A 21,720-nucleotide genomic window follows, 5' to 3' on the forward strand; every position below is an offset into this window, starting at 1 on the left:
GTGGGTTTGGCTCAGGTCAGAAGGTTCCAGGCAATGTGATAAAAGTGCAGACAAAATGGATGTTGCAAGTCGTAACGACAGGGCTTGTTGGAAAACACAGGCTGAACTTCTCGCCCTGAGATTAATGCCAGGGTGCCAGGTCCTGGAACGGGGACGAGGTGGTTACTCTGCCCCGACAATTGGCTCAGGAGAGAGGGAGCACAGATGGAGCCTTTTCCGGCTGGCTAGCCCGGATCAATGACCGGACCCCGGCTTTCATTATTTACACAAGTAGCACAGATAAAGCTATTAAAAACAAGACATCCGCAGAGAATGGGAAGCCATACGCTGCACATAATTTACATCAGAGCACGCACCAGCACTAATACATAACCAATGCAATTAAATGCAGATAAATAGGTAAGGCATATCTCTCCATGATCCAAGGTAAGAAAGGATGTTATTTCTGAAGAAGCCACATATTTCTGGCTGTTCAACCATTGGAAAACCAAGGTCCAAATCCCATGTGGGTGGAATTTTACTGAGGATGCCACATAACCAACTAAATCGCAGGAGACAAGGTGCATTAAGTGGCTAATAATGGGGTGGACTTCTTTTGTTACTTAGACATAAATGATAATGCCCCAGCACTGGAGCACACAGCGACTTCCATCTGCGGCTGTTGGCCCCATAGGGCCAATGACACGGATGGGGAACCCCATAGGCAATGACACTGCTCTGGTAACTTCACTTCAACACACACTTCTTGAATGGGATGGCCCAAAGCTCCTGTCACGAGATGAGGCGGTCTCTGAAATTGCCAGAGCACCATGGAAAGTTTCCTTGGGAAGATTACCCCAGCCTTGCAAAGAAACATGTTTTCCACTCAAGCCACAAAATATTCCCTGAGCCTCATTTACCGGCTGTTTAATCCCTTATTGGCCAATAGTATTTTTATGGGGATTAGTATGAAGGACTGGACTGGGTGATCTCCTCTATGCTTAAGGGGGTTTGTGCTTGTCATGCCACCCAAAATGCTGAAAGATGAGCAATTGAGAAAATACCTGCTACTGAAGGTGCATGACCCTGACTGTCCAGACTCAGAAGAGAGAAGAAGCTGTGGTGTTCGAGGTGGGTATCTGTAGGAGGCAGGCTGGATATGGCTCGAGCTTTCATCTGGGAGACGAAAGCTGTCTCCCAGTAGGTTTGATTCCATCAGAGATCACCGACAGAGGACGGCATACCTAGTGGCACATTTAATGGCACCCTGAAATGCCACTTCCCAGCTATTCCCTGCTGCCACTATGGAACAAGGTCCCTGCTTTCCTATCGCGTGCATGACAAGAGTGATATGTACCCAACACGCGAGGGCTCTGCACACCATCTTCCCATGCTCACGTGCAAGCATCGGGCAGCGGTGCCTGCAAGTGGACAGTTACAGTCACTTTCTCGGGATCTGCACATTTAACGGGCTTAGCCAGTGCTACATCTCCCAGGCACCTTCTCTCCTGTGGGCTGATCCATATAAGCGTCTAAGAGCATCGTACCACTGCCAGGAGGTGGCTTGCTCCACTGACAGATGTCCCCGTGCGATATTTACACTCTGAGGTTCTAATCCCGCAATTACCCATTAGGGAGGTCATTATACATGGACCGACACAACAAACCTGGGTGGAGATTGATGGCTTTGATTAGTCCCTTCCTCTTTTCCAAACCCAGGACATCTCACTGAGTTTCTCTAGACAGACGGTGCTGGAGTGGATTCAGTTTTGCAGCGATGACAGGACGCTATCTGCTACTCTTTCATTGAACAGTTGGGCTGAGTGTTGCTTTCCTTATTACCGAGGGTAAAAAAATAATGAGTCATTATTAGTGGTTGCTGGCACGCAGGCAAAGTTCAAAGGTGTTGGGTGAGGGCCAAGCTGGGCACATGCCCATGGCTGCATGGACACAGAGATGCTCTCGTGTGTGGGTCTCCCTGTACCTATGGGACATAGGAACGTAAGTGCAAATACTGCTGTGGGGACAAAGCTCTCCGGTGTGTAACAGGGTGGATATGGCAGAATGCTTTAGTGAATCCCATTCTGTAAAAGTCCTCATCTGAAGGTGACAGCAGCCACAAACGGAGGTGTTAAAGAGAACTGACGCATCAGATAAACTCCAGCTGTCGCCTCCAGTCAGCGCCGCTTCTCTTTCCCCTGTCTGGTCCTCTTCTCTTGGCTAATATCCCTAATGATTAAGATTGAAAACATTTTTTTTTTCTTTTGCTTTCAGCCTCAAAGGTTGATCTTTGGTTTTCTTCCTTTTCTTCTTTAAACAGTCTTATTTGTCAAAGAAGAGGCAACTGAAACCCAGGAAAAGTCAGCAGTTTGCTGCTTGACCTGTTTTTCTCTAGAAAATTTGTGAGACACCTTTGGGATGCTTTTCTGTATCCTCCAGGTAAACCCTGCTCCACACCCTGTGCTCAGTACTTTTCTTTTTCTCTCCCAATCCCTGTTTAAAAGATCAGATTTGAAGCTTTTTTCTTGCTGCAAAAAGTCTTATAATACAGCTCAGAGGACCCCAACCCAAAGTCTAAGGTCACATTTGAGTTACATCATCTAGTCTGAAACAGATTATCGTTGTTATATTTTCTGGTTGAAAGTTTGGTGAGGTGGTGGGGGGTGGTCTGCAAACAACTGCAAACTACTACAGTGGCCCCTGGTCCAAAAATTAATTGAACTTAGTAGACTCTCTTTTTCAAACTGTTCCATAGGGTGATTTTCTCATAGCTTAACCTTAGCCAGGGGAAAGACGAGGCTGTCCGCAATCATCAAAGAGTTAAAGGATGCTGCAGAGGCAGAGGCTGCCAGTTCAGGATGCAAATACACTACCCACTAACTCAGGGCTCACTAACTCAGGCTAAAACTAGTGTTCCTCGGTGGGTAATGAAGACTGCTGTGCAGCTCTTCTGAGCTAGTGTTCCTCGGTGGGTAATGAAGACTGCTGTGCAGCTCTTCCGAGCTGAGACGAAAAGATTTAGTTGAGATCCCTCCCAGGTATCTGCGTGGCAGATACTAAAAGCATTCCTGGCTCAAGTAACACTGACAACTAACAAACTGGCCAAATGTGTGAATATATCTCCATCAATAGATATACCGAGACACTGATCAATCCATTACTATACCTCAGGATGTTATTTTGTGCAGAGATATAAAAATCTTTTAAATTAATTTCTACTCTTGTCTGAGGGGTGCTGTGGAAAATTACCCAATGCTGAAGAATGTCCCTTACTAAAGTCTTACTCTGTCCAAGTAGAATGGTTGATAAATTAATGTAAATATCTACAATATTTTGCTTTAAATAGTCCACCATCAGTTAGAAATCTCATAAAGAGAATGAAGCAATGAGAAAATGTTGTAGAGCTGATCCCTTGATGTTGTTTTTTCCAATAGTGGCTATTTTGAAAATATACTCTGCTTACTTACATGAACAATACACAGAGAAGAGTTAAAAGCGGCACATTATCTTTCCAATGACATATTTAGCCAGTTATTCAGGCTATAATGAAGCTGTGTAATGAAGTCAATGTCCTTGAAAGTTCTTCATCAATTTTTTTCTCATCTGTCAGCATATCCACTTGCCGACACAATATTAATTAAACACAACATTTCCTGGAGTGTCGAAGTGAAGTCCCATCACTGATAATGAACAGGTTTAGGAGAGTCACATCCCAACAAAATTACTTTTTAAACCAGCCTTATTAAGCAGAAAATTAGACCTAAATCACCCTACAACATCCTCATTAAAAGCCACTGATCCTTGGCTGCTTCTATGTTCTAACATCTTTAATTAGCAAACTGCTACTCTATCTGCCATGATAAATGCTATTAATCTTACCTTTCATTTGCTTTCTCTTAACCTATCGTTTGCCCACTTCAGGGTGACACATGCTTCCACCAGAATTCATTTTATTGCGTCTAACGTCCTTGTAAGATGAAAAATGCTGTAGTCATGGGTTAAACGCAATGACTCTCTCCACCCTCACTCCATCACTGAATTTCAGGATTTGTAGATACCTTGGATGGCAGACTTGCTGTGTTTGAGGGGAAATTAAGAGTATTTTCCAGCAGACATGCACGGAATACTGTTGTCAAGCCTTGACAGTAAACCACAGTGCAACTGTGGATCGGTGCCCTCTCTGCTGCCAGGGAAGAGTTATGGACGTCAATTACAAAATCTTCTGGGTGTCTGTGAAGGCTGCACCCAGGGAAAAGAAATGCTTTAAAAATGCTTTAAATGCTAAAAATGCTTGAAAAACACGATTGCATTTTAGAATTGTAGCTACTACATCTACAACCTTTGAGTACCCTTTACAAGGTGTGACAGCTTCACAGCTTCCTTAGTATTTGTTCACAGAAGCTGCAGAATATATCAGGACAAGCAATATACTGCATTAGGCCACTTGCACATTACATTAATCAGATGGAAGCATATAATGCAGTGCCATACTATGCATTTCAGAAATGCATTATTATTTGCTGTGTTCTCAGGTACAAAATGCCATCTTGTATGTGCAGTGGTTTCTTCCAGTTTATAACTACGGAATCGAGACTTTTCACTAGGTTCGTGCTGGCTGATTTTTGCAGTGAGTCTATACATCATCTTCTTACAGCAAATAACATCACCGTGTTCAGCTTACAGCTCCTGGGCAACGGAGAAGTACGAATTTGACCTCACCCACTCAAATATCTTGTGTGATGAATTCAGTTTGCATTATTCAGTAGGTCTTTTCAATGGGCCTCTGAAAGAGGCTCTGACCTGGATTAACATTACATGTCCTGATCGCAGACACTGTCCACAACCTTCATTTTTAAGAGCTTAACTCTGAGGTTTGTCAGCATAATTTACTCCATTTACCCCTATTCATTTATCTCTTTCATTGTTATTATCCCATATTATTTAGTGACCGCACTTGCTTCCCACAGATATAAACACTTTCCCTTGGCAGCTTTAATGAAAGCTGCTTTTAATTTCACATTGCCTTGGGTTATTCTTACTGTTGATGGGCTGCTTCTTACTGGGGCCAGGTTATTCTGACTGCTAGGAAACCGCAACCTTTTAAGCTCTCATTTTAAGTCCTAGCACTAGGCTGTACAGCAGCGGTTCCTCTCACTGTGTTTATGTGTCTGAAAACTGGGATCTATTCTAAGCTACCTGTGTAGCTTCTGCAGTCAATGTCAAGAGATAAGCATCCCCAGAAGGCGACTTGTCCACCTATTCTACAGCGACATGAATTACCCTTGGGAAACCGTTATCTATTATTCCTCAGTATGGAGACAGCCCACGCTTAATTAGTTGTCTGACTTTTAGATGTTGAGTTAGGTACAATAATCTGACTCCCAGTGATTTTTTTTCGGTCTGGAGCAGATGAGTCACAATTCGTATGCAAGAATCGTATTTGTGAAGCTGTGCTTTTCTAATGAAACCCTTCTCTCACCCCCAATATGTTTCCATTATCTTGCCATCAGGAAATAATTTTTTCTCCAGCACGCAAAGACACATGACATGCTCATTTACTCGCACACATGCGAAACCAGATTAACTACTCTATAAATTAGTTAAAAGATTTTCCCAGAGAAAATGAAGAGGAAAGGCATGTAATTTCTACTTCTTAACTCCTGAATGAATGAAGATACTCTGTCTGCTCTGTCCGTATCTAGATAGATACTAGAAATCAAGATCACTGAATTGTGATGACCGAGTTTATGTGAAAAAAGGGTCTCCAGTCTACCCCAAGCTATCCATGTTTTTAGCGCAAAATTAATGACCATAGTGGGTTTTTTCATATTTGGGTTGAACTCCACCATCCTCTGCCTCCAAATTTGGGGTATGCTGATCCTGAATTTTAACAGCTGGACCAAACAAAACCCCGAACTCGGGGTAAAACCACATCTGAATGGAAATCAAGATCAGAATAAACTTTTGGTCTAACTCAAATAGAGCGTTTCAGGCCAGCAGCTAGAGTAATGTGGTGAATGAATCATAGGTCAGTGTAGCAAACAGAGTGAAAGTCATTAGAGAGGCATCAGAAGATTTGTGACAAAAAAAATATCAGCCTTTTCCATGATTGGACTGGTTACGGGGCATCCTTGTCTGAGCAGATACCCCTCGCATCACTGCCAGGTTGAGCCACTTTCTGCTGGCCAAATCCCAACAAAACCCCAACCCGCAGCCCCTTGGAGGAGCTTTTAGAAGTTTTCAGATTATATTAAAGTGCAAAAGATGAGCGTTACTGTTACTGCAGGACCTGATGGGAGTCACACTCCTGTGGAGCATACCTGCCACATTCAGCGAATGAGCAGAACCACACCTTTTTGTCTGGGTTGAATAAAATATCTTCTGTGCCTCACCTGGTCACCTGGGTTGTCTCCTTTTGACCAGAGCACTCCTCACATCATTTCCTAGCGGAGTCTTTCATGCCATTGGGGAGGTGAAAATAGTTCTTTCGTTTCAGACACTAAAACCAGCCATTAAGAGTTTCAGCCAGCAGGGTGTTACACGGGACATCTTGTGAAGGGCTAGGGAATAGAAATGAAGTGCTAGAAGTCGACTACCCAAATAATGCTAATCACAAAAAGTGAATTTCATGAGGCTGGCACTTGTATCATTTGAAAATGAGAAGGCTCCCTGAGGTTAGGAGAGTGATACTGGTGCAAAATTAGTGTGAGAAATGGATTAGCTCTGTGGAATGGAAACCAAAGGTTGGGTGTCAAACTGGGAGGGGAATTACAGGTGTGTATCATCACATCAGGATGAGTGAGAGCAAACTGGGGCTGGTTCAAAACCAAAGGCTAGGCTAAAGCAGAGATGTGACTATATGAATAAAAAAATCCCTGCTAGAGGTGCCTGTTCCTCTTGTATAAAGAAAAACAGAGAGTTGTTCAGCCAGTGATAGCACCTCCTCCTCCCCCCACTGCGTATCAGTCTTACTTGTTTCCTGGGGTTACCAGCTTTGTGCAGGACCCTCTCTGAGGCAAAAGCCTGCGGCTTGAACAGTGACAGAGACGCAGAGAAAGCAGCAAAGGACAGCCCTGCCGTGACACTTCATGTTACAGACTGGTGCTTTCATAGACAGAGCCAGGATCTTGGCTGGAGTCTTTGCCATCTCCCTCGTTTCAGGGCAAGAAGCAAAGGGCGTTGCAAAGGAGCTCAGAGAACCAGAAAGCTGCGTTTTGCACCGAGGGCATGTTTCTACAGCAAAGCGTTTCATAAACTCTGGCCCAGATTCTCCCCTATGACTCGACTGCGCTCAGTGCAAGAGGAGGATTGGAGAACAAAGGTGGCTTGAAGCCACCTTTATGCTTCTCCACTCTGGGAGCAGCTGGGGACTGGCTGGTCCCTGGGGTAGGTTCAAGTCGCCCTGGGCTAGCGTAGCGGCAGGAGATTGCTAGAAAACAGCCAAGATGTAGCTACGCCTCCTTTTCCATTGGCTGTCACTGCTCCAGAAGGAACCAGGAGGTGACTTGGGTGACACCACCGCCACAACAGAGACTCAATCCTCCCAGGGACCCCGAGCATGCGGGGGGAGAGAGAGAGAGAGAAAATGTCAGCGCGGATGCTGCCGAGCAGGCAGCGTAACATGCGGCTTATTTAGGAAAGCAGCAAGCTAAGATCATCTGAATTCAAATATGGTGAGCCACTCGCTCAAGTCAGTGTGTGTCCACGGGCAACTGCCTTGATCTTTTCTGTGCCTCAGGGCAAGGCAACCGGAGAAGGAAGTCAAAAGCAACAGAATTTCACTAAAATGATCAGATGCTGCTTCCAAATTTGGCTTACCTCTAAAACCAAAACCAAGTAAATATCTACAGACATGCACACTCAACGTGGTTGAGAATTAGTTTTTCACATATTTATATAGAAACGATTCTGTTTGCAGGCTGGATCAGAATCCCACAAAGGGCAGAAGCATTGACGGGGAGATAATTTGCAAGAATGAGAACTTCAACAAGCATTCTGGTCCTAACAAGTGCACACAAGAGCTCAAAAAGGAAAAGAAAATCTCTTGCCCGACAAGGGATTTTGGTTTTGCTTTCAATGAAATAAAATGTAAGAAGGACGCCAAACTTCTGCAAAGAAGAGAAACATTTCAGAAAAGATGCTCTTTGCAGCATTGCTTACCCCCAAAAAAAGGGTATTTGTGAACTGCTACAAGCAAGCACCTGAAAGAGGAGTCAAGTCATAGAGGAATAAGCTTGCCTATGTTGCACAGCCTCCCATTACCAAGATTATTCTATACAGTGCCACATTCAATTGCAAAAAGGAGCATTAGGAGTAATAGAGCTCCTGTAACTAAAGTGTTTTCTGTCCTCAAATCTTCCAGGAAACCGATTGAGGCAAGAGGGGGAAAAAGCCAAGGGGAGAAAACTTGTTAGAAGTGAAATTGTATTTTCTTGGACATTGGAAAGGATGTTAAAACTAACCCAGAGGCCTCCAAGTCAGCAGCCATTTTAACATTTTGCGAGAGATTTTCATCTTTTTCCCCTACAGCCTCAGTTCTCTTGTAAACACTGAGCGCACCCACTATGGCTGTCAGCTGCGTAGTTTGCTTTACACTGAAGCTGCCAGGAGATAAAAAATACTTAAGGTAATGTAATTCTCAAATTGGTGGCATAAGGATTTCTTCATGACATCTCTGTGAAGAGCGCAACGCATGACATTTACTTTTACTCTTAGCAAATCAATAAAAATAGGATGCATGCTTTTGGAAACCAGTAAAAGCAAAGATACGCTGGTTCCCCGTCGTTCTTCCTGCAAAGCTGCCGATGGCAGAATGGGAAACCAACACCCTGTCCTGTCCCAAGACATCACTTTCTTTTTTAAGGGTAAAATAAAATCATGAAAAATATTATTCATGGGTTTGTCAGGTTGAACAGGTCAAAGCAATTTTTCAGGAGACCAGTGGTTTTTATGCAATGACACTTTCTGTGCTACAGTCAGGTGATGTTGTACAAAGTTTCATGAAAACACAATAAAAGCATCCCAGTGAAGCTACCAACAATTGATGGAAAAAAGACACATTGGGTAAATAAATCATAGAAATATTCATTCATGCATGCACAGGTGCAATATATTGAAGACATTATAAAAATGCATCAACATATCATGCATGTGGACATGCATTTTACACAAATATGCCTGCACATACAACCACATTTATCAGTGTAACCTAATTTCGAAAGTTTTTTTTCTTCAATAATCAATTGACCGCTGTTTTCTTGAAGGCAAATACAAGCACAATAAATTCCGTACTGGTATCATGGAAGAGGAAACATTACTACAGACTAAAGAAAAGTTCAGCACTAGTAAATTCTGATGAACACCATTACTGTGATTACTGTTTGTGCAAAGATATGCCTGCCTCATTGTCATTTCTTATACTACATCAAGCAAAGGCTGGTGGGGACCTAGTACTGCTGTCGCCCAACTGAATGTGACCTTTTTTGGGTGACCGCGTTGCGGTGGGGGTTTTCCTGCTCCTCTGGGAAAGCGTGAATAAAAAAAAGTGCAGACCCTAGGATGCAACGTAAGGTTTTAATAAGTGCAGAAATTAAATAGATAGGCTTTTTGCTTTTAAATGTCAGCATTGTAACTTTCCTGTCATTTGCAGGAGAAAAGGGAAGGGGCTAAATACCTTGGGATGTGGCGAGTTTTAAGCCACATAATGATGGCAATAAAAATCTGTAATGTCAGTTGCCTTGTGGCAATCAACAAACATTTCGCATTATGCTTGCATCTTAAGGTTTGCGGCCAAAAAACAGATTTGCCTCTGTCTCATTAAAATAACGAATGCAGTCCGAATGGATCTGCAATGATTCACTGTACGTCACACTAAATCACAACGCTTTTTGGAGCCAACTGACTATGGCCTCATTACTTTAGACAAAAGTGGGCTTGGAGGAAAAACTGGGGTGATGTTTTTTTCCTCAGCCATATTTTTCCCCTTGAAATACTTAAGGCAAAAGAGCAGATAGTTTTTTCCCATTGGTAGCTGAGGAAGGTTGGGTTATATTCATAGTACAATGCCGTATCAATACACATAAACACACAAAACATTAGTGTTAGCAAGGGGAAACAGAAATTAAGCAAATACAAATGGCATTAACGAAACAGATTTTAATGAACATGAATCACTGATGAAATTAAAGATTTAAAAATGAAAATAAGCTGTTAAATAATAATAGAAATATGTATTTTAACTGTTTCACTAGAGCAGGGAGCTTGAAAACCAGCATGCTGTCCTTCTCTGTTGTGTAAGATGTTATGCACTTGTGGTTTGTCTTCTGCAAGTTTTTGTTCTGCAAATTTCACTACCTTAAGTATAGCAAAAAAATTAAGACCCATTTTTTTTTTTGCTTGGAACAGCTTGGCTGAATATCTCTACAAATTAATTTATTTTAACAATAATACCTAAGATTAATCTATTTGGCCTTAAAGAAATTTTGAGAATTATGCTCAAAACTGTTCAGCATTTCAGGAATAAACATTAACTCATTGTTAAATGAAGCTAAGAATATTTTAAAAAATTAACTGGATCGTTTTAAAACTATATATATTTATAAATACAAATAGAAATAAGAATTTGAGGTAACAGGTAAAAATTAATGTGAATTTTGACTATGAAAAGATTATATAAAGTTCATAGTGAAAATCATACTCTGAAACATCTGAACGAATGGCAAAGATCTCTCAAACATATTATTTGTTTTGATAATTGTTTCCATTTTCTCTTATGCACATATGCTTCATTGTGAAGAGAAAATGCTTGATATTAAGCTATTTTTCCTACAAAAACCATGCAAACATTTCTAATTTGATAGCAAAATATTCTGTTATATACCCGTGAGGTATTTTTAATTTCAGGTAGGAGAAAAACTGCCCAAGAAGCATTCATGGAATGACTGATTTAAATGTTATAAATCCCTGCATTTTTCATCTCCCTTTGAACGGAATGCCAAAGGGGATTAAAGAGTAAAGACATATCACAAACAAATTTACATTATTAAAATTACTGTAATCAAGAGTCTTTTCTAGCCTTAATCAGGATTAATGAAAACAAAAAACCCCAACTTTTATACTGTGCAATACTAATAAAAATTCTATCAAATGACTGATAATAGAGTAAAAGCAGTTTTGAAAATTAAAAATATTGGTTGGTGTATTCTAGTATTCTTTAAAAGTATTTTCACCTGTTTGAGATCAGAGCAATGATTTCTCTGCTGATAATTCACATGGCAGGCAACAAGCATAGGTAAAAATAAATTTCAGTAATGCTGCGAAGTCCGACCCTCTTATTTTCAGGAGTGCGTCCAGGAAACACACTTGTTTGAACATATGCTATGGAAGCAGGAGGGAAAAGCGCAATGTGGAATGCTCGGTTTTGTTCTCCTAAATTATAAGCTAAATAATCCGAGTTGTGGAAAACTCGACTAGAAACTGTCATAAGTGAGAACTCAACCTTGCAGGACACGCACCACGACTCTCACTGCTGAGCTGGCAATAAGATTCTGAAGAACCTTCTAAATAAGGCTCTGAAGAACCGTGAAAGCTTTTGAGCGAGGTCTTTATCCACCGTGCCCTACACTTTACAATTATGCTACAAGGCTCATACAATAAAGGGATAAAGCTTGTACAGATTTTTCTGGTCCTCGAGCCTCTTAAAGAAGGCAGCATTATGTTGGTTTCAGAAGCCACCGCTGTGCTCTGGAGCATCAGGCCCCATCCTGCTGTCACTAGTATCACCAGAAATGCTGCCAATTAGTAAAACAGCAGCAGGATTGGACCCTACGTTCACTTCACCCTTGTAAAATGTCAACTACTATTTTAAAATGGAAATTATAGAAATGTGTATGTAAAGAACAATCCCGAAAAATGATCTGAGAACAATGACCAATCACTTTCTAAAGTCTCGGAAACAAGCTCAGCAATGCAGCAATATTCAGATATTGTGACAGTGTGTCAGAAAATCAGCTACACGGATTAAAAAACAGGGAAAACTGCATGATTCTCATGGCTTCTTTCTAGGAACTCCAACCGATTTAACTTTTTGCTGGTATCTGAAGTAGATAGCTGCCTTCCAGGCCCTCCATCTTCAAACCTGTTGCTTCCCTGTATTTGGTGCAACAAGATTTTACCTTGCAAGCTCAAGACTGCTAATGTTAAATCTTGATTGATGCAGTGCAAATTGACAGCAATTTCCAACTCCCTATTAGTAAGGTTATACTGGTTAGTAAAACATTAGTTTTGGTTAGTGACTAGAATTACATAGCTTAAAAAAGCAACAAGACAGTGGAGCAGTATCTCCTCTTTGCACCTCTTCCTAATGACGCCTCATGCTGATCATTCTTGAAGTTTAAAGAAAAACTAAATGAGGTTAGAAAACAATATATTATCTTTAATTAAAAGTTGGCATTATGTTTTCTTCAAAGTATGAACATACCAGGCTAACAAGTACATTAGAACACATGATCTGTATTTCAGTTCCATCTGAGCATACACCACAAATCCTTCCTGGAAAAAAAGTGGGCATCATAACAAGAACATTTGAGCAGAAAAGATGATCTTCATCATTTTGAAGTCCTCCCTTCATATTCTCTGAAACACCAGCTGGAAGCAGACACTTCAAACCTTACATGGTACACAAAATAGGGTTTTTTTCATATGCCAGAGAAGGGGAAAAACAAATGACAAATTACAGGATCTCATCCCCAGGACAACCATGCACATTTGCAAGGTGAGCACCGATGCTTCACACACACAAATGCAATAATCAGATGCTAGTTTATCCCCTCCCAAAAAAATCATCTTTCCAGCGGTATTAGGCATTTACTTGGCAGCGGTTTTAGCAGCAGCTCAGCACAAAGCATAAATCACATCGAAATAGATGCCTTCCTGTCAACGCGAAGCACAAAGGACTCTGTATGGGTTTCACCTCTGTATGAGAAGAGTTAAAATCCCGCAAGTCTGTGGTGTCTAGAAGCAACTCGCAGGACTGAACTTTCAGATTAACTGAGAAGTCAGTCAACTTTGTTTTCGTTTAATATTAATTTGTTTGTTGCAGGAAAAGTTATGATTGGACTTCTTTTTACTTTTGAATGAAAAAACCTGTACTTTAAGGTCGATTTTAATAATGATTTACAAGTTCCTCTAGTATTGCTTTGATAAGTTCTACATTTCTGTTTTTAATACCTAGCCTTTTAACAGTACTTAGATACTCAAGCTTGCTATTTTTTCTATCAAAATTTTCTTTAATGCAGGTTTTATCTTCTGTATTTGAAATTCCATGTTTAGCCTCCTGAGATTGTTTAATTCAAAGTGGGCTCTCAAAGAGCCTTCTGAATATTTCAAGGACTCTCAGAAGGTGGATTTTTAGGATTCTAGGTAGATACGGTAATATAAGCAAGCTTTTTACTCATGTAAATTACAGGAAAAGAATTAAACAATCACTGTACTAAAAACCATTGTTCCAAAAATAGTTTGTCTCTAAGACTATGAAGACTTTTTTAGGCTCTGAAATTAGTGAGCCACTTTTTTTGCCATAATTATTTGAGAAAGAAGCAATTATAAATTCCATTATTATTAGCGTAAGTCTTTAACCAAACCAAACTCATATTTAATATTAAGCTGTTAAATACTTTATTCTCCAACTATTTTAGTTTTGGTGAAAAATGAACAGTTAAACTAATCTCCATTTAAATATTCCCAACTGCCCAATCTTCTATAGTTTCAACCAGAAGTAATAAACATTTACCTAAAAATCATTATTCTCTGTTAAACTGACCTTTTTTCCAAAATATTATCTAGAAACAACTCCATCTGCAAAATTTGAAATGACCTTTGCTGATTTGCAGTTTCCAGTCATTTTTGCTTCAGTAGTGGATTTGGTCGGCTTTCACTTCATCAGATGCCTTTTAAGAGTATTTTCAAGATTTTCTTTTATGGAAAAAGGTACAACAGATAAACTGTTCTGTAAAACTATTCTGTAAAAAAAGAAGAAATGAAGATATAAAAATGGAAATGAGCAGGAACCAGTTTTAAACAAATGTCTTTATGAATGAGGCTTAATCACACACTTGGTTTTCCAAACACAAAAAGCCTTTTGGAAATGTATTAATTAAAATTAAGTGCCATAGACAAGCGGCTTTAGAAGGATGGCAGTCCTTTTCAAATTAGCATAACACTAGCGACAGGCATGGAAATTGGTTTAATAACCCTAAATAGTTACACCCCACTCCTAACACAAATGGCCACGGACAGCTCTAGCCCCTCAGGCTGCGACTGTACCAGTTTATGTGGTTGCTCTGACATTGGGTGGGTATTCCAATCTGAACAGAAATCACTGAATGCACCTCAATTATTATTATTATATAATGACTAGTGAAGCATACAAGGCACCAAAGCGTTAAACATCATAAACCAGAAAACCAAAGTAAACCAACACAAGCAACATCGAAAACTTAGCCAGCGAGAGACTCACTTTGTAACTTGTACTAACACAATCAATACTTGGCAAGAGATTATTAGTTTAATCATGATATTAAATGGCCCATATCCCACACATAGGGCCAGGATCAAGCTATAGATATAACAGAAAACCAAGCCAAAGGGATAAGCAGAGTCTTTAAGCGATTTCCTTCCCTGCCATGTTTTACATGGGTGCCCTCGGAGCTAAGCTCGATGCTACAATAACCCCTTTTAAACACCACTTTCAGGGCACAGCATTCTCCAGCAAGTGTCAAAATACACAAGCCAAATCTCTCCCTACTTAACTCTAAATGTCAGGCATAAACAACATTTTTTTGTGTGCTCACGATTCATGAGAAACTGGAGAAAAAACAAATCCCTGCTGATAAGGAGCTGAATGTCCACAAGCTTTTTCCAAGTATTCCGATCATTCACCTAACTTCACAACGCTGCTCCTCCGCAAAGGACTGCCACGTCCGTCTCTGCTTTACCTTACTTCAGCGGGGGTTTTGCTTTGACTGCCAGCTGGTTTTAGAGACATGTAGGACAGAGAAAGTGGTTATTCATGTCTTTTATTTATTATAAATACATATAAATATGTTAAGTGACCTTTTGCTTTGTTTATCATGATGAGCAATGACTTTGGAAAATCATCTGGAAAACTTAACCAAGCTGCGAAACAGGCAAAAAGCAAGCATTAGCATACAATCACAGGTTCCTCTCAGTTCAAGAACAGGTTGTTTTTTTTTTTTTTTTAAGAGCAAAAAGAAAAGCGTCTTATTTTGAAGCATCTATTGTCTTATGAAGAGCACCGAACTTCCCCCCTCCCATGAGCTGACCAAATGACATTTTCATTTGGCTTTTTGGGTGCAGTCCAACCCCAGCTGGCTACATAGGACACCCCCCCGTGATTCTGAAACATTGCATAGTTTTGCAGCTGGATTTTTCTTCCCCCCACCATCCTTTTAAGCTATTTTTAACACAGGTTGATCATGCCAAAGAAAACTCACTGGATCTCTCCCTCCCTGTTTTTCTATAGTTTAGTTTAAAAACTGCTCAAAAACTTTGTAGATCAGAGCAAGCAGAAAAGCAACATTATGCTTATAGTCCACTAACAGGCTGGGAAGGAAATAACTCTACAGATGAAGTTGCATGTGGGGGGTAACTAAACAAAGTTGAAAGTGGGTGGTTTTGGGGTCCACGTAAATTGCCAAATATTTCCAAATGGGGTGCAGGGAGGGGGGTATTTAAGAGAAGCAAACAAAAAGAAAACCCAGACTTAACTGATGGTAGGAAGCCAGGGTTGATGGTAGTGGAAAGAAAAGTGCACAATAAAAAAAAAAAAAAACAAAAACAAAAAAACCAAGCCCGAAGAAGCCAGAAGTCAAGGCTTGTCATTACAGTGTTTGCAGAGGGCGGAGGCGGCTCCTGTGAAGGCAGTGCATTTCTCGGGGCAGCCGGGCAAGGCCGTGCCGCTGAAGGGGTAGATGGCCGACTGTCCGAAGGGGTTGAGGGTGGCGGGCAGCGGGGTGCTCAGCGTCTGGCCCTGGTTCAGGTAGGCCACCAGCCGCCGCATCTCCTCCAGGGCCTGCGCCTGCATGAGGATGTAGTTCTTGGCCAGGAGCAGGGTGGCGATTTTGGAGAGTTTCCGCACCGAGGGGCTGTGGGCGTAGGGGATGACGGAGCGCAGCCCGTCCAGGGCGTCGTTCAGGTCGTGCATCCTCCGCCGCTCCCGCGCGTTGATGCTGAGGCGCAGCGAGCGCTGCTCCTTGGGCTTCTTGCCCAGGGCTCCCCCCTTCAGCTTGCCCTCCCGCTCGAAGGCCGCGCTGCCCTTCACCCCGGCCTCGAAGCCGTCCTCCTCATCGCCGCTCTGCTCGCCGCTGCTCTCCGCCGACTTGCCCAGCGCCCCGGAGTGGAAGTCCGCCCCGCCGCCCCCCGGGTAGGTCCCCCGCGGGCCCTCGGCACCGCCGCGCACAGCCCCGTAGGCGAAAGCCGACGGGCCGTAGCCCGGGGCCAGCGCCAGGTACGCCTCGCCGCCCAGCGACTTGAGCTCGGCCATCGCCTCGGCGGGGAGGAGCCGCGCTCCGCCGCCGCTGCCTCAGCGGTGAGGAGGAGGAGGAGGTGTAGGCGGAGGCGGCCGCGCCGCGCTGCGCCCGGTCTGGGGGCGGGCAGTGAGCGCGGGCCGGCCCCGCCGCCCCTTATATCGCGGAGAGGGGCCCGCTGGGATTCCCCCGCCGCCCAATCAGAGGGGCCGCGGCGGCTCGCGGGGCGGCGGGCAGCGCCTGAGGCGGCGGGCGGGAAGGGAGCGCGGAGAGCTGGCCCGGCCCGGCCCGGCCCTTCATGACCGGCCTCCCTCACCGCGGCTCCCCGCCTTTTCGGGGAGAGAAGATGCGCTCGGCGGAGGGGTCCCGGCGTCCGACGGGGGCAACAGACCCCCCTCGGTGGGCACCTGGGGATGAAAGGAGATGCTGCCTCAGGAGTGGCAGGACAAAACAGCTCTGAAAAGTGAGGGGGAACGGGCAGGGATCACCATGGCACTCTCGGGACTCGTCTCTGCTGGCTGGGACAAGGCAGCCGAGGAGCAGCTGCCAACGTGAACAGCACAGGAGCGAAGTTGCTTAATTGAAGCTGCCCCTGGGCGCTGAAGGGCAGGGAAAGTGCCGTGGCTTCCTAGTGCAGTCTCCAGCTCGCAGTGTCTGAACTCTTTGGAAACGTGGGAGCAGGTTCAGCTCTTAGAAGGTGACTGCATTGAACTCCAGGCTTGGAGGAGCTTTTAAAAGCTGAGAGTTTCCCTTTCTAATGTTAACGAGAAAAGGCAATGGTTGAACTGATGCTTCAGACTGCCTCTCACCTAGCCCGTGTTAGCCCCGAAGCAAATAATTGATTAGGGAACCAAAATATTTTCTGGAGAGTTTTCTAGTGACGTTCCCAGGGAAAAGTGGAGAAGTGAACACTCCCCCTGCCCAGACACGGGACCACGAACCACTCGGGGTACATGTTGCAATGGGAGGCAAAGGCATTGTCTGGTTTCAGCTGGGACAGAGTTAATTTTCTTAAAGGTCTTGACAGCTGTGGGCATGGTTTGCTTATCAGGTCGTTTTGATTTAGGTGGAGACGACAGAGGAGGCACCTGTTGTGCAGAGAGATTTCCAAGGCAAAGGCCCCGTCTATTTCCATTTTCTTCAGACACTCACTTTGCTCCTCCCTTCCATGTGCCAGAAAAAGAAATTTGATCCTTGGTGACTCAGTCCAGCTCTGAAGGGACTCTCTGTCCTTCCCAGTTGTGGGTACCAGTAATTGAGTGCTAAGCTCGGAAAGGAAACAAACCATTCCACGTAATGGCCTGCAGTGTGTGAGAAGTCATCACTGTGGGGGAATCCTTGCTGTGGCTGGTGGAGTGTCTTGCCCACAGAGAAATCTCAACGAGAATCCAAGCCAGCCACTGGCAAAGGTGAGAGCTGGATGGAGAAGGATAATCAGGATGCTTTGTCCCATATTCCTGCATTGAGATGATAGAGAGAGCCTGATCTTTAATTGCAACAGAAAGAGGTCCCAGTCTCGTTTTTTTCCTAGGTTTCTGAGACTGCTTCACAGTACTGAGTTTTGGCATAAAGATGGTATAAGGGCATACCAGGCTTTCTCCAAGCATGACATGTGCCTGGTCCAGGTCCCTCGAGTGTCTGTTTAGAAAAGATGGGATGAATCCTGTGTAGTGACATACAGATGCGAGCAGGTGGATATTGCCTACAGGCAGATGCAACCAGTTGATGCAGATGTACCTGGTAGGTTATTTGCTGCAGTAAATAGCTTGGGTGTTAAGGTGACACGAGGCTTTTTCCAGAATGTGTTTTGTTTTTATCAAAACGTAGTTAGCTTGTCCTCTTCCCATCATCTCCCTTTATGCAGTGCGCTAATGTGAAATGACAAGCTTGTCTCTCTTCCTTCTCCACATCAGAGCCAAGAGTGCTGAGATCTGCAGTGACATGTGCACCCTCACCCGTGGTTGTAGAGCTGCTGCCTGGAATGAGGCTGTTGCCTGCTCTGTGAATGTAAGTCTGGAAGGTTGCATTTCTGCGTTTTGCAGTAGTGGAGCACATAAAACTAGCTGCTGTCCAAGCCTGGCTGTCCAAGCCTGGCTGTCAGAGTGTGCACAAAGTTTGACCATCATACTTTTCACTGGTCTTCTCTTATCTCACCTCCAGTGTCTGAACATGTTGCAATATTGTCACGTCTCTTTTTTGCTGCCCTTATCAGGCTTATCAGACCATGAAGATCGATTACTGGTTTTAGTCACTTAATTCTCATAAAACAATTAACTACTCCTGGGACACATCACTGTATATATTCATGGTGACTTTCAAATACAAGTGAGCACAGCATAACTTCTGCTTATTTCTGGAATCAGTCCCACACTCCAAGTGATAATAGACAAATGGAGGGAGGTACTAGAATATATCACTGGCATAAATCATTCCCATGAGAAAGATGTACAGGGATTGTTAAAAGCAGGATTGTCCCCTGCTAGAAATGATTTACCTTTTTTGTAATGTGTTGAGATCTTTCAATGAGAAGGACTAGCAGTTATAACATTTCAGGAATTCTGGTTGTAAAGACATGATACAGGTAGTGCTGGCTTTCTAAGTATGTCATATGCATCTAACAAGGCTAATGCCAGGAGAAGGAGTCAGCTGAAAATTAGAAGTAAACACTTTTCACACAGGCTCTCTAGTGCTTTAATAAATAGCTGAGTTCTTCAGGGGTTATTTCAGCACTGAAGCACAGCTTGGGAGGTATATCAACTACAAGAGAACAGAGCAAAAGGATTTGCTGCTTTATATGTAATTCCAAAACACACAACTGAGAGAAATCATTTGGAGCCTGTATGAATCTGAAATCAAATCAGATTTAATGTGCTACCAAAAAATGCACATGGAAGAATTTGTTTTGGTCTTCTCCTTCAAATTTCAGCTGTGAATATGCATCTTTGCAACTATTCAACCTGGTTTCTCACTGAAAACTGAGAAACAGAAACATCTGATTTGGGTTTTGACATCACAGACTAGACCAACAAAAAGGGAAGACAAAAAAAGTAGCAGAAAGGAGTGACTCATACGGAAAAACATTGCAGAAAATAAAATCTCTTCCAAGTACTTTGGGGAAAAATGGACATATGCAATAGGAAATAAATTTATCAGATATTATCAGATACTGTAGAGTATTTGCCAGCTTTAAAGTGGGATTTTTCCTTCTACTGTTTTACACATTCAGAACTTTGTATGAATATTTAATAATTAATAGCAGACTATTATCACTGCAATTATAACAGTTATTGTAACTGTAAGTTCTTCAAGGCAGGACCCATACCTTTATTAAGACTCTTTAAAGTCACAAACATTTTATAAATAATAGGCAGCATCAATGATTTGATTACTGCATTCCCCACCTCTGCCTCCATAAATTCAAGGGCTTTCTGTTAGCTTGACAAGGCAAAACTGCCTACAAAGAGAAACACTTGCTGCTTAACTGTGTACAGGGACCAAACCATGAGCAGCACAGACTGCCAAGGCTGCACTGGCTGTCATTTGCTGCTGGGGCTATTTCGGGACAGCTTGGAGACTGCTCTCATCCTTCCGGGAAAAAAAAATTAATTTGGCGGTTGTAGCACCTGTTACTACAGGAAGAACTTGAATACAATTTATTTCAGTTTTGATGTGAAGAGAGGGAGAAAAGGATCGAAATAATTACGTATTTTCTTCAATTTCAGTTTTAGTTTTAAAGCCATGCATCTGAATCAAACACTGCATCTTACAATGCCAGTGCCTACTGTCTGAATGTCTAGAGGACTGGAATGAGGTAGGACTAAGCTATGAAGCACAAACCTTTACTCAGAACTACATGTTACCTGTCACATGTAGATAAAAGACCTCAGGGTCTGGGGTGAACCTATTATCAAAATGTATAAGCAAATTAGTTGCAAATACTGCCACATTAATTTAAAAACTTTAGTTGTTTTCCTGGATAGCAGCATTTTTGACTGAGACACCAATTCACAAATGGATTTTTTTCCATCAGAAAAGAGGAGGGGACAACCATGAGAAATGCCGTCTCCATCCCTATCAGCCAGATTTGGATATTAGAAGTAGAACAAAACAAAATCTCTTGAAAAGATCAGAAAGAAGGAGGTTTAAGAGAGACCAATATGCTCTGGTCTTACGGTTTTTATTAGGACGGGGGGCCTCGGGCAGTCCCCCCCGAGGGCCCGGTGCCCTGCCCGGCTGCGGGGCCGGGCAGCGCGGGGCTGGCAGCCGGGGGCGGTCGCCGGTGTGACAGTCCCACGCTGACACCTAGCGACCACCTCCTTCAGAGCCCCGGAGTCAAGCGGGCACCCCTCGTCGGCGTCGCTAAAAATTCAGAAGTAACCCTAAAGGCTAACAGGCACAAGAAGACCCGTGAGCGCTTATGGGTCTCGGGTTGTAATCCCACACTGTATTTTGGGTACCTGCCTTGTAAATACAACCCTGTTCCTGGTGGCAGCTGTCACTGCAGCAAGCCCGGCAGTCTTTGGACCTTTTATTCAGACAAATGCAAGGAGAGTGGAAACTGAAGAGGTGTTCGAGCATCAAAATGCGTGAATGGATCATCTTCTGCTGAGTAAAAATGATGGTAGGATGAGTGGAGTTATTCTACCGAAAGCTCAGCTGGAACTGCTGGCCATAGTGGGTGAATACTTCTTCCCTCGGGTGTAACAGTAGAAAATCAGCAAGAGCAACCAGGTAGAAAAAGCACAAGCTATGGCAATGCTGTGCTGGTTCTGGCTATTTGGAAATGGTAGGTAGGTAGAGGATAGAACCTCAAGGCAGGGAAAAGCAGGCAGAGCTCAGTCTGGCAGGCATCTGGCCAGACATACATAGGTCTGGACTAGCTAGAGGTCACGGCTGTTGTCTGGAAGCAAGCATGACAGGAGTGTAAGAACTGGAGCTGCTGAAGTGTTAGTGTTTCTGCTGACTTCTTGTCTATCACTTGTCTATCACACAGCTGAGGCTTTCCTCTCAAAAAAATCCCTGAGTGATGCAGGAACATACCATTTTTATCTTAGGGAAGGAAGATCTTATGGCTAAGGCACAGGACTTTGGATAGAAGTCTTCTGTTCTTAGTCCTACCTGAAGCTCACTCAGGTACTAACAAGGAGTTTGATTCTGATTACAAAACCCGCCTGAGAAATTAGATGGATATGTAAAG

The 21,720-nt window shown here is 43.1% G+C and overlaps 1 protein-coding gene across 2 annotated transcripts; it reads right to left on the minus strand.

Annotated features, from left to right (window-relative positions):
• Nucleotides 1-10,119: 10,119 nt before the first annotated feature.
• Nucleotides 10,120-16,540, minus strand: BHLHE23 (basic helix-loop-helix family member e23). 2 transcript variants are annotated; one of them, XM_075166696.1, is made up of 3 exons: nt 14,917-16,540; nt 13,799-13,997; nt 10,120-12,909 (listed from the first exon to the last, which is right to left on the minus strand). In XM_075166696.1, exon 1 carries the CDS (start codon nt 16,538-16,540, stop codon nt 15,866-15,868), a length of 675 nt encoding a protein of 224 aa, XP_075022797.1. In that variant the 3' UTR covers nt 10,120-12,909; nt 13,799-13,997; nt 14,917-15,865. The 2 variants fall into 2 exon arrangements, with proteins under 2 accessions (XP_075022797.1, XP_075022796.1); XM_075166695.1 differs by having other exon boundaries at nt 10,120-13,997.
• Nucleotides 16,541-21,720: the final 5,180 nt, after the last annotated feature.

The sequence above is a fragment of the Calonectris borealis genome, chromosome 17 (assembly GCF_964195595.1).
Source record: "Calonectris borealis chromosome 17, bCalBor7.hap1.2, whole genome shotgun sequence".
Taxonomy (NCBI): domain Eukaryota; kingdom Metazoa; phylum Chordata; class Aves; order Procellariiformes; family Procellariidae; genus Calonectris; species Calonectris borealis.